Below are 11,706 nucleotides of genomic sequence, written 5' to 3' on the forward strand. Positions count from 1 at the left end.
AATTTTTAATACTATTAATGTATCCGGTCACAGACATTAAAATTTTGTACAAGTTTTTTTTTTTAAAGTTTGAATGTCCAAAACACCACTTTGAATCATTTCTTTTACCAAAACAGCATTTGAAAGACCATCTGGATCATTTGTCCAAAAGCTGAATTCATTAATATTACATTCTTAGATGTACTTTTTTAAAAATTACACTGCTATGACTGGTATGCATTCAAATTTATAAATTTAATAATGATCCACAAATTAATTCATCAAGAAGTATAAACAATATATTTTTTTTAAAAAGTAAAATATGTACACCCTATTTCAAGAACAATAACCAACTTTCTAAATATTTTCACTCCTGGCACCAGTATGCAAAGAAATAAAGTAAGATAATTCTACAGCTCAAATGTTGATCTTTCTTTTCTATTTCATACTCATTAAGCTATTGGAAAAGTATTAGATTTTATCATCCAAACTAATTGTGTCAAAATAAAATAAACCAAATGAATATGCAACAAATATAAATAAATAAAAAAATTTATATGGCTCATTAATCTCCCGAGGGAAGGAGTGGACCCCAAGAGTTCCGTTTTTTTTTTGTTTTTTTTTTCCCACTAGAGTAATGGGAAAATGTTATAATAAACAAATGTATGAAATCAAGAGGTGGCATACAAATATTTCATTGTAGAGCTATCCACTAGGCAGTTTTCCTTCTATGTACCTCAGTTCTTAAACTTTTCTGCCATGATCACACCATCATGCTGCTCAACCTGGACATTTACTTCCACTATGCAGGCATCTCTGTAGGTAAATTTGGATTGTCCCTTGCGTGGGGGGTTGCCTTGGCTAAATATCATACTTCCTAGCAATCTGGAGGGGAGGTGGCTGAGTGGCAATGTGAATGACTTCCTAACCGGGGATCCCTGGTTCGAAACCCAGGGATTTTTTACTCCTTTGCCTCCTTTGACTTCATTCAGCACTAACGATTACCTGACATTAGACGGGGAAAAGTAAAGGCTGTTGGTCATTGTGCTGGCCACATGACACCCCTCGTTAACTGTGGGCTACAGAAACAGATGACCTTTAGATCGTCTGCCCTATAGATCGCAAAGTCTGAAAGGGAACATTCCCAGAAATAAAAGCCTAATGGTGTCTTTTCATTTTGAAACTCCACGTTGACAAAGTAACATTTTAATTTTGTTTAAACTATTATGAGTCTGCTGGTGATTTTTCAAATGTGAAGATTGAGAAAATTCTTTCAGACAGATTTGACATTTGAACAGTTTTTTATGAGTACGTGACAAATAGTGTGTTTTTAAAGCTGAAGACTGGATAAGTTCTTTTAATTTAAATTTCTTTTCGCCAGTATGAACACATTGATGTCTTTTAAAACATGAACAATCAGTAAAATCTTTTTGACAGATTTGACATTTAAATTTCTTTTCGCCAGTATGAATCGATTGATGTCTTTTAAAACATGAAGGATCAGTAAAACCTCTTTGACAGATTTGACATTTAAATGGTTTCTCACCACTATGTATCAACTGATGTCTTTTCAAGTAATCAGATCGGGAAAATTCTTTTAGACAAGTTTGACATTTGAACGGTTTTTCGTTCATATGTAACCACTGATGGTTTTTCAGATTGAAGGACGTGGAAAATTGTTTTAGACATATTTGACATTTGAATGGTTTTTCTGTAGCATGTATCAAGTGATGCATTTTCAAATTTGCAGACTGAGAGAATTCTTTTAGACATATTTGACATTTGAATTGGATTGTTTTTTTACCAGTAACAAAATTAGTTTCTTTGCTTAAAACTGTTTCAACTGGATGGCACTGTTCTAATTGATCTTGTATGGTGTCAGATTTTACAGTCTTTTCTTTATCTTCATCAATGAACCTCACCTGCTAGAAAAAAACAAAAACAAAATAGCATTAAAGTCATTATTATGTTACCGGTATTCTTACTTTACTTAGAAAAAAAAATTTTGCATGATTCCACACAAAGGCAGGTGATGGTTCATAAATATAAATTGTATTTGTCTACATATGTTTTATTAATTATTCTATGAGAGTTGGTAAGAGACATATGTAACGAGCTTTGAGCTCTCTATTATAAGATCAAGATTTGGACAGATGAGTATATGGGGTATAGTAAAGTTTCCCTTTCAGTTCTTGTGATCTATAAGGCAGATGATGTCAAGACCGTCTGTTTCTGTGGCCTGTTAACGAGGATATCATGTGGCCAGCACAACGACCAACTGTCTTTTAAAATAGGCTCGACTGTATGCTTGGTATGATTCTAAGAGTGGCTATTACGTATTGAATGAAGGAAATGTTACCTAGGCTGACTACTGTAAAGTAATTTAGAACAAAGTACATGCTAGCGAAGCAACAATGAAGTAAGTCATAGGATTTTATTTACAACAGAGACTATTTCGCATATGCAATGAACTATTTATTTTAAAAATAGTGATAAAGCAGTCCAATTTGCCAAGTACTACTAACAGCACCTAGACATGCACTAGTGACATAAAACTAGGTAATAACAATCAAAACATAACAGTCTTAGACATTACCCCAGTGAGGCTGCACAACAAGCTACAACACATAAAAAAAACTTAGACATTACCCCAGTGAGGCTGCACAACAAGCTACAACACATAAGAAGACTTAGACATTACCCCAGTGAGGCTGCACCACAAGCTACAACACATAAGAAGACTTAGACATTACCCCAGTGAGGCTGCACAACAAGCTACAACACATAAGAAGACTTAGACATTACCCCAGTGAGGCTGCACAACAAGCTACAACACATAAGAAGACTTAGACATTACCCCAGTGAGGCTGCACAACAAGCTACAACACATAAGAAGACTTAGACATTACCCCAGTGAGGCTGCACAACAAGCTACAACACATAAGAAGACTTAGACATTACCCCAGTGAGGCTGCACAACAAGCTACAACACATAAGAAGACTTAGACATTACCCCAGTGAGGCTGCACCACAAGCTACAACACATAAGAAGACTTAGACATTACCCCAGTGAGGCTGCATAACAAGCTACAACACATAAGAAGACTTAGACATTACCCCAGTGAGGCTGCACAACAAACTACAACACATAAGAAGACTTAGACATTACCCCAGTGAGGCTGCACAACAAGCTACAACACATAAGAAGACTTAGACATTACCCCAGTGAGGCTGCACAACATGCTACAACACATAAGAAGACTTAGACATTACCCCAGTGAGGCTGCACAACAAGCTACAACACATAAGAAGACTTAGACATTACCCCAGTGAGGCTGCACCACAAGCTACAACACATAAGAAGACTTAGACATTACCCCAGTGAGGCTGCACCACAAGCTACAACACATAAGAAGACTTAGACATTACCCCAGTGAGGCTGCACAACAAGCTACAACACATAAGAAGACTTAGACATTACCCCAGTGAGGCTGCACAACAAGCTACATCACATAAGAACATAAATCTATCCCCTTCATAAACTTCTCCTGACCAGCACCAAATCAGCACACTAACTAACTACTGGTCTAACACACATTAACCTCCCCTGAATAAAATACACTGATTAAAACACAACTCACAACAAAATAAATAATCAAACATACACACACACTCTCACATCTTACACACCCCTCACACCTCGGCTACTCCCATTAAACTGCAGCGTCAAGAAGATTTCACAAAATCAATTTACAATTTCATACCTTGCAATACACCATTTGTATTTAGGAAATTGAATTATCTGTTTTCCTATTTTATGTCAGTGTTAGGAATGAAAGTGTACATATTATTGAATATGTTTGTTTTAAAGGCCACTGAGAGTAAGAATAGAGAGGTTATTCTTTGTTTTAAACAATTTCATTTTGGGGCCTGACATCATTCTTTCCTACACTGTAACAAGGCAAAGAGTTGCATCAAACAGTCAAGTTTTAAAAAGATTCTTGTGTTAATTTATCACTATTGAATGAGATGTGACTAAAGAAGTGAATTAATGGAGGTACCATTGTAAGATTAAGAAAATGAAAAGTGGCAATGTGTGTAATTAATGTTAGTCTCTATTTAATATTGAATAGAGAGTCTGATTTAAGTATGGTTCTGTCCAAGTTTAGCTTAGTGGCACTAAAGAAGTTTGTTTTGTGGCACTAAAGAATTTTCTTAGTGGCACTAAAGAAGGCTATTTCTAAAAGGATAATAATATGTTCCATGTTAAGTTAAATCAATATCTGTATTTGTATTCTAAATTATGATTTGCGGATATACATATTATTTTTATACTGGAATAAACATATTTCTATGGCTCCTCCTGACAATGGATGCACTGATATGAATAACTGGTATAAATTGTTTATCATCAGAATCTAAAACTTTTATAGCGACAATCTTTTACACAGTTCTTGCAAGAGAATAAATCTATCTGAAGGCAATCAGATAGGGCTGTTTCTTCCTTTGCACAGTTCTTGCAAGAGAATAAATCTATCTGAAGGCTATCAGATAGGGCTGTTTCTTCCTTTACACAGTTCTTGCAAGAGAATAAATCTATCTGAAGGCTATCAGATAGGGCTGTTTCTTCCTTTACACAGTTCTTGCAAGAGAATAAATCTATCTGAAGGCTATCAGATAGGGCTGTTTCTTCCTTTACACAGTTCTTGCAAGAGAATAAATCTATCTGAAGGCTATCAGATAGGGCTGTTTCTTCCTTTACACAGTTCTTGCAAGAGAATAAATCTATCTGAAGGCTATCAGATAGGGCTGTTTCTTCCTTTACACAGTTCTTGCAAGAGAATAAATCTATCTGAAGGCTATCAGATAGGGCTGTTTCTTCCTTTACACAGTTCTTGCAAGAGAATAAATCTATCTGAAGGCTATCAGATAGGGCTGTTTCTTCCTTTACACAGTTCTTGCAAGAGAATAAATCTATCTGAAGGCTATCAGATAGGGCTGTTTCTTCCTTTACACAGTTCTTGCAAGAGAATAAATCTATCTGAAGGCTATCAGATAGGGCTGTTTCTTCCTTTACACAGTTCTTGCAAGAGAATAAATCTATCTGAAGGCTATCAGATAGGGCTGTTTCTTCCTTTACACAGTTCTTGCAAGAGAATAAATCTATCTGAAGGCTATCAGATAGGGCTGTTTCTTCCTTTACACAGTTCTTGCAAGAGAATAAATCTATCTGAAGGCTATCAGATAGGGCTGTTTCTTCCTTTACACAGTTCTTGCAAGAGAATAAATCTATCTGAAGGCTATCAGATAGGGCTGTTTCTTCCTTTACACAGTTCTTGCAAGAGAATAAATCTATCTGAAGGCTATCAGATAGGGCTGTTTCTTCCTTTACACAGTTCTTGCAAGAGAATAAATCTATCTGAAGGCTATCAGATAGGGCTGTTTCTTCCTTTACACAGTTCTTGCAAGAGAATAAATCTATCTGAAGGCTATCAGATAGGGCTATTTCTTCCTTTGTGGGTGACATGTTCAAGCTAACATATGTCTTCTCTGTATCAATAGTACACACACTGTGTTTATAAGCCAATTTCAAAACTTTCCAATAAGAGATATGATTTTCCTGAAGACAGACCAATACTCTCTGGATAGAGACATGATCTCTAAGGAAGTATGCATGATGTAACATAGATAGTGGGGGCACAAATGGCTGTGTGGTAAAGCGCTTGGCTTTCAAACCTAGGGTCCTGGGTTCAAATCTTGGTGAAGACTGGGATTTTGAATGTCTGGATATTTAGGGCACCCTTGAGTCCACCCAACTCTAAAGGGTACCTGACTTTAGTTAGGGTAAGGAAAGGCGATTGGTCCTTGTGCAAGCCGCATCAAACCATGCTCGTTAACCATTGGTCACAGAAACAGATTACCTTAACATCATCTGCCCATAGATCGCAAGGTCTGAAAGGGAAACTTTACTTTTTCTCTTCAAATAGATAGTGCATTAACTCTTTGACTCCGGAATTATTTTCCACCTTTGGACGGAATTAATTTTTCCGCCATTTCAGAGTGTGCTACTTTACTTCAATATAACTTGTATAACTTTTTTTATTTATTATTGGAAAATAATAAATTTGATATAGAATTAAAGAGAAATAGATGCTCTTTCTATTTGTTAAGTTTTCTAGTTTGCAAGTCATGTTGTTGTTGTAATTTTGGGTTTTGAATATAAAAATGAAAAATGAAAAACTCACTAACTGACATTGAAAATATCCATCCAAGTGCATGTTATAAGAAATTTATTGTTCAAATAATTCAAAGAAGTTTTTTTCTCATTTTTATCCATTTGTTTACAGAACACCATAGAAGAAACAGCAACAGACACAAAAAATAATAAACTGGAACTAATAATCCAATGTCAATACTTTAACGAAAAAGCCCATAAAAAAAGCAACACTCTTGGAACAAAACACTTTTACCCTAAAACTAGTCCAACTGTACGGCATATATATATTTATAGTATTTTCTTCTAAAGTTCTTCATGTACTTAGTATATAAATATTCTTTCTAGCTGCGATATTCATGGAAGCAGTCAATATGAATGTGTGGGTTCGACTCCCATCCAGCACAAACATATACAGTTCTCCCTGACCTACAGTGTTTACAAACTCTGTCTTTCTTTATAGTTATAGGTCTCCATTCCAGCAGGAATGTTCAATTTAATCCTATGGTCAGCATGGCTATTTATTTTGCTGACAAGACTATCAACAATGTGATTGTCAATGAAAAAACAACAACATTCCAGCTCATTAGATGCAGTGCTGACTAAGTCCTGGTTGACACCCATATTTCTTGGTGGAACAAATCTGAAATTGTTCTGTTTCAGTGCCTAGATGATAGATCTACCTCTATCTAATTAGATTTAGATCTACAATCTACATGATGTAGAGACAGCTAAACTAGTTCTAGATCTACTTTGAACATTAGCTGGGGGTGGTGCTGCTTCATCAGCTGATAAACTTCATCATTACTAGACCTAGCCCTAGATCTATAAATTAATTTACTAGATCTATATAGATCTAATTAGATTTAGAATTAATATCACCATCAGATGAAACAAAATCACTGTCATCTGAATTATTATACTTCCTCATCAAAGAAATATTTAGATCTACAAAGTTTATATGGCCTTGGTTGAAGCTCCATGTTAAAAAAAATACGCACACAGAAAAAATAAATGTAATCTCTTTACAAACTTCGTAAAAAATAAAAACACGTTAAATGAAGGAAATTGCGGATGTTTAGCAAAGGGAAACTATTCTAGATAAAAAATTAAGCATTAAAAAACATGAATCGGAGAAACAGAAACGAAAAAATAAATTTCAAATAGCCGATACCAACAGCGTTGGTCTGACCTTTTTCGCCTTTTTTAAAATCAATGTCCTGTGCGTTGTTCCAGAGCCAAAGAGAAAGATTGAAAGTTGGCAATTTTTTGTTTGTTTTAAAATAAAAATCTAGCAGCATTCATACATTTTCAAAATTGTGTCACTATTTAAAATTAACACTATGGGTTTATTCAAAATATATATATATATACATACCTCACATAAAGACACTTCTGGGGCTTGGACGTGACTGAGGAGTTCAAATTTCGGCAAGATGATAGGTACAGGACAAAGGCTGTTGTTTCCCTTTCTTGACACAGCCAGAAATCTTGAAGCTAAGGAGAATGGTTTCCTACTATCTGTAGGATCATTCATTTCTATCTCTTGCTTTACAATATTTTCCTGTAAGGCAAATAGATTGACTTTGTAAATCACTTATAAACATGAACACAGTATTCAAATAGTAAAAGGGTACAGTGTAAATACTTAATTGAAAAGTAAAAACAAAATTATTATTATTCATGTTAATAATTAATAATAATAATTTCTTAATTTTCTCTTTTGTTAAAAAAAAAAAAAAGATACCAATCAAGAAAATCTAGTGCATCCATGGCAAACAACTACGTTGTTTATTAAATAATAGCTGGCCCTCACCTTTTACCGCAAAAACAAAGTTTTATTTAATAGCTATGTGTAATTCCACTTTAAGTGATTAAAATTAATGTGGAATATATTTTTAACTTTATCTGAAAAGAGCATGATTTTTTAACATTTCTATTGTGTTAACGTAGCTAAACAAAGCCTTAAAGAGAGTAACTGACTGATGTAAAAAATTTTTAACTGAACAAAGAACATTAAAACAATTCATGAACAACATCTTACTATAAATTTAACTGTGTATTTCAAAATAAAGACAATTATGAACTAAAAATCTTATTAACTGTCAAATAGGATGATTTATGATATAATTTAATATTTAATAAATCAGTACAAAATTAAAATGTTTAAGGCAGAAGGTTACACAAAATTAAATACCAATTTATTAATGTTTCTAGAACAGCAGTTCTCAACCTTTCATGCTCGGCGACCCCTTTTTACAACCCCCGCACACACACACATACATTAATAGAAGAATAGACAATAACAATCCTTATTTTCAATGGTCTTAGGGGACCCCTGGCAAATCATCAATCAACCCCCAAGTTGGTCGCGATCCACAGGTTGAGAACCCCTGTTTCTAGAAGAACAAACATTTTAAAAGAGAAAAGTAATAGTCACCTATAAATATCAAGCTATTATAAAAAAATTTAATTCACTGTGGTGAAACATAAAATTAAAATCAAGCTTTCTTTACTTGTAAAAAGGATAGAAAGTGTGGTCAATGAATCAACATGTGACTGAGAAACATGCTTCAAGATACATCTATTAGAATATTATTATGATAAAATTAGAATATTATTATGATAAAATTACAATATTATTATGATAAAATTACAATATTATTATGATAAAATCAATGACAACTTTGTTTATATGTGTACGCTTAAGCTTTTGTTAATGGAAGTCTGTTTAGTTTTATAAAATGTTTATTAAGGTCCCAAAAAAATAAAATAAAAGTTCTCCATGAAGAAATGAAAAAACAGTGATGCGAACATCTTGAAAAATTGGCTTTAGGGCTCTACTAAAATACCTGATATTCAAAGTTCACATTGAAATCTTGAGCACAGTTTTCTGATTGCTGTGCATATGATTTATCTCCACTCTTCTCAATTTTTATCATTGGCACTTTGAAGTCTTGTTCTTCACATGGCTGTGTCAACAAATCTGTTTCATCCATTTCCTTCTTCACATGTTTTAAGACATTGCTCAGATCAAGAGTAGAGTCATAACCTGTACCAGCCATCCTCAGCAGTTAATGTATCTCAATTTTAACTTACTTATTGCTTTAATAAAAAAACTGGGGAAAAAAAGCTTTAATTAATCAATTGAATTTCCAAAAAGTTTAGTCAACTGTAAAGAAAGTCAAAACCAGGTACAGCCTTCCATAGAATCTTAAGAGTTACTAGATTCTAGATCTATTACTTACTACTATTATTGTACTGGATTCTAGGTATGATCCTAGGCTATTACTATACTATGTAACTATAACTATTCTTCTTAATACTTATTAGACTTATATAAATTATAATATAATTATTATAATGCTGAAGTTACTTATACTTATAGTTTATCACTGTATGATAGTTATTCACTAGTATCACTGTCAGAAAACTATCTGTAAAGTATCTTCTAACTTCTAGTAGGCCTACTTCTACCTCTTCCAGGTGAGTTGTTCTATTACTATTACATCTCTAGATTCTAGATCTGCTTAGTTATTACTTACGGCGGGTATGGTAAGTTCTTACTTTTTACTAGCCTGCTACTACTAGCAATACTACTTAGTGCTAGATCTAGATCCACTTCAACTTCTGATGAACTTGTGGACTTGTCTGTTGTCACCTTCTCAGGCGGTATAACCGGGTATTACTATGACTGTATGACTATGGTATAGACTACTATAGTACGGTCTATAGTATTAAATATATTATTACTATTAGTAGTAGGTAGTAGTACTATTAGTAATACTAATAGATCTAATAGTATTAGTAAACTATTAGTTTACCTACCAGACGTTTCTAGTAGAATTTCTAGAAACGCTAAATTGCTAGATCTAAATCATACTCATAGGACAGGTCATAGTCATACTTTATACTACTTCATTATTAAACTTCATAAGTCATACTACTAGTCATAGTAAATGATATTTAAAAATAGTAAATCAGGTTTCTCTTATATTTTAAGAATATGCAGAAAAAAAAAAAAGAAAAAATGCAGATTACAAATATGTAATTTGATTTCCTCGGAGATAAATAGTTTTTAAAATATATTTTTAAGTTTTATTTCTTATTACCATATATTATCTTATCTTATCTTATCTTATTCATATATAGATCTATATTAATATTATATATTGATAATATTGTCATTGGAAATACTCCATTTTGGTACTAGACTATCTCCCTTGAATTACTTGCCAACTTTTTTCTGTTGTTGTTTTGTCTTTCTTTCTAGCAGCTATTAGATCTAATATTAAAATTCATTTAAAATGCAAACAATCTTTTGTACTTTGAAAAATAACTAAAAATCGAAATTAAAATCATGTAGCTAAAGTAATAACAACAGACAAAAAAATTATTAGAAAAATAAAAAAAAATTACTCTAAGCCTAACAAAATATCTTTTATTGGCAAAATAAAAGTAATTAAATAAATAGATACTGGTACCCTGACTCTAAATACATGAAAATAATAGACATTAAATGTTATTTAAGATATTAAAAAGCATGCAAGAAAAAATCAAATAGCCAAATAGATCTAATCTGAATATATTGTAAGATGAAATATTAATCAACACTTAAAAATTTAGGCTAAAGCATCATACTCCAAGCAGTGGATTTGGCAAAAAACAGTTACATGTGGCCTCTTGTGGTACAACCACATCAAAGTGATTACCATTTGTATGCAATAGTGTTATGTTGCAGCATATATGGTTGTCTGTGTGAGATAGTATGTATGTGTTTGCATCATGAAATAAAGGTTTTAATAATAGCCATGAGTATTTTGTTTTGTTGTGGTTTGGTGAGAATGTATAGATGTCTCTTTGCAGTAGTGTAGCAGCTGCAAGCATTTCTGCAGTTGTGGCCCATGTTGTTTCTTTTTTCATCAGCTCCATATGCTGCTGTTTAAAAAAAATATGGTAGCTATAAGTACAAGTTCTTTATCCTTCTCTTATTGTGTACGGTAACTTATAATCATATTGAATGAAAAACTATGCACAAAATAAGAATAAGCAATATCTACAACAAGGTAGAGAAAGTAATGATAGGACTGAAGAGTGGAAGGGAACTCCTTTTATAGCAGATTCGGGAAATGTTACAATGGCATCACAGTTAGTAACCTTGTGATGGCTCCTAATAGGGATGGGGCGATGAAAATCAAAGACTTTATTAAATCTCTTTAATAAGATGAAAGAGCTTCAAGATCAAATAATATGTCAGATGTCACTACTTCTGTGGACCAAATAGGGGAGGGGGGCTAGACTCTATGACAATCAGAGTGTATTTATCATAGGTAACTACTTCTTGATGTAACTACTTATAGACTGCCGGCCAACACGATATGATCCAACCACGGGAGTTTTTGTCGTACATAACTATCTGTACAAGCTGGCCGACATTATAGGATCCAACCAAGAGAGTTTTGATCGTAACATCGTTTATGTTGCGTCACGTTTCAGTCTTAGTCTCATCCGAC

The 11,706-nt window shown here is 33.3% G+C and overlaps 1 protein-coding gene across 2 annotated transcripts; it reads right to left on the reverse strand.

Moving 5' to 3' along the window:
• Positions 1-318: 318 nt before the first annotated feature.
• On the reverse strand, positions 319-9,514 carry LOC106065213 (zinc finger protein 287-like). Of its 2 annotated transcripts, none has more exons than XM_056042300.1 (3): positions 9,046-9,514; positions 7,572-7,757; positions 319-1,901 (listed from the first exon to the last, which is right to left on the reverse strand). In XM_056042300.1, exons 1-3 carry the CDS (start codon positions 9,256-9,258, stop codon positions 1,152-1,154), a joined length of 1,149 nt encoding a protein of 382 aa, XP_055898275.1. In that variant the 5' UTR covers positions 9,259-9,514; the 3' UTR covers positions 319-1,151. The 2 variants fall into 2 exon arrangements, with proteins under 2 accessions (XP_055898275.1, XP_055898274.1); XM_056042299.1 differs by having other exon boundaries at positions 319-1,904; positions 9,046-9,512.
• Between the last annotated feature and the right edge of the window lie 2,192 nt (positions 9,515-11,706).

Source organism: Biomphalaria glabrata, chromosome 9 (assembly GCF_947242115.1).
Source record: "Biomphalaria glabrata chromosome 9, xgBioGlab47.1, whole genome shotgun sequence".
Taxonomy (NCBI): Eukaryota; Metazoa; Mollusca; class Gastropoda; family Planorbidae; genus Biomphalaria; species Biomphalaria glabrata.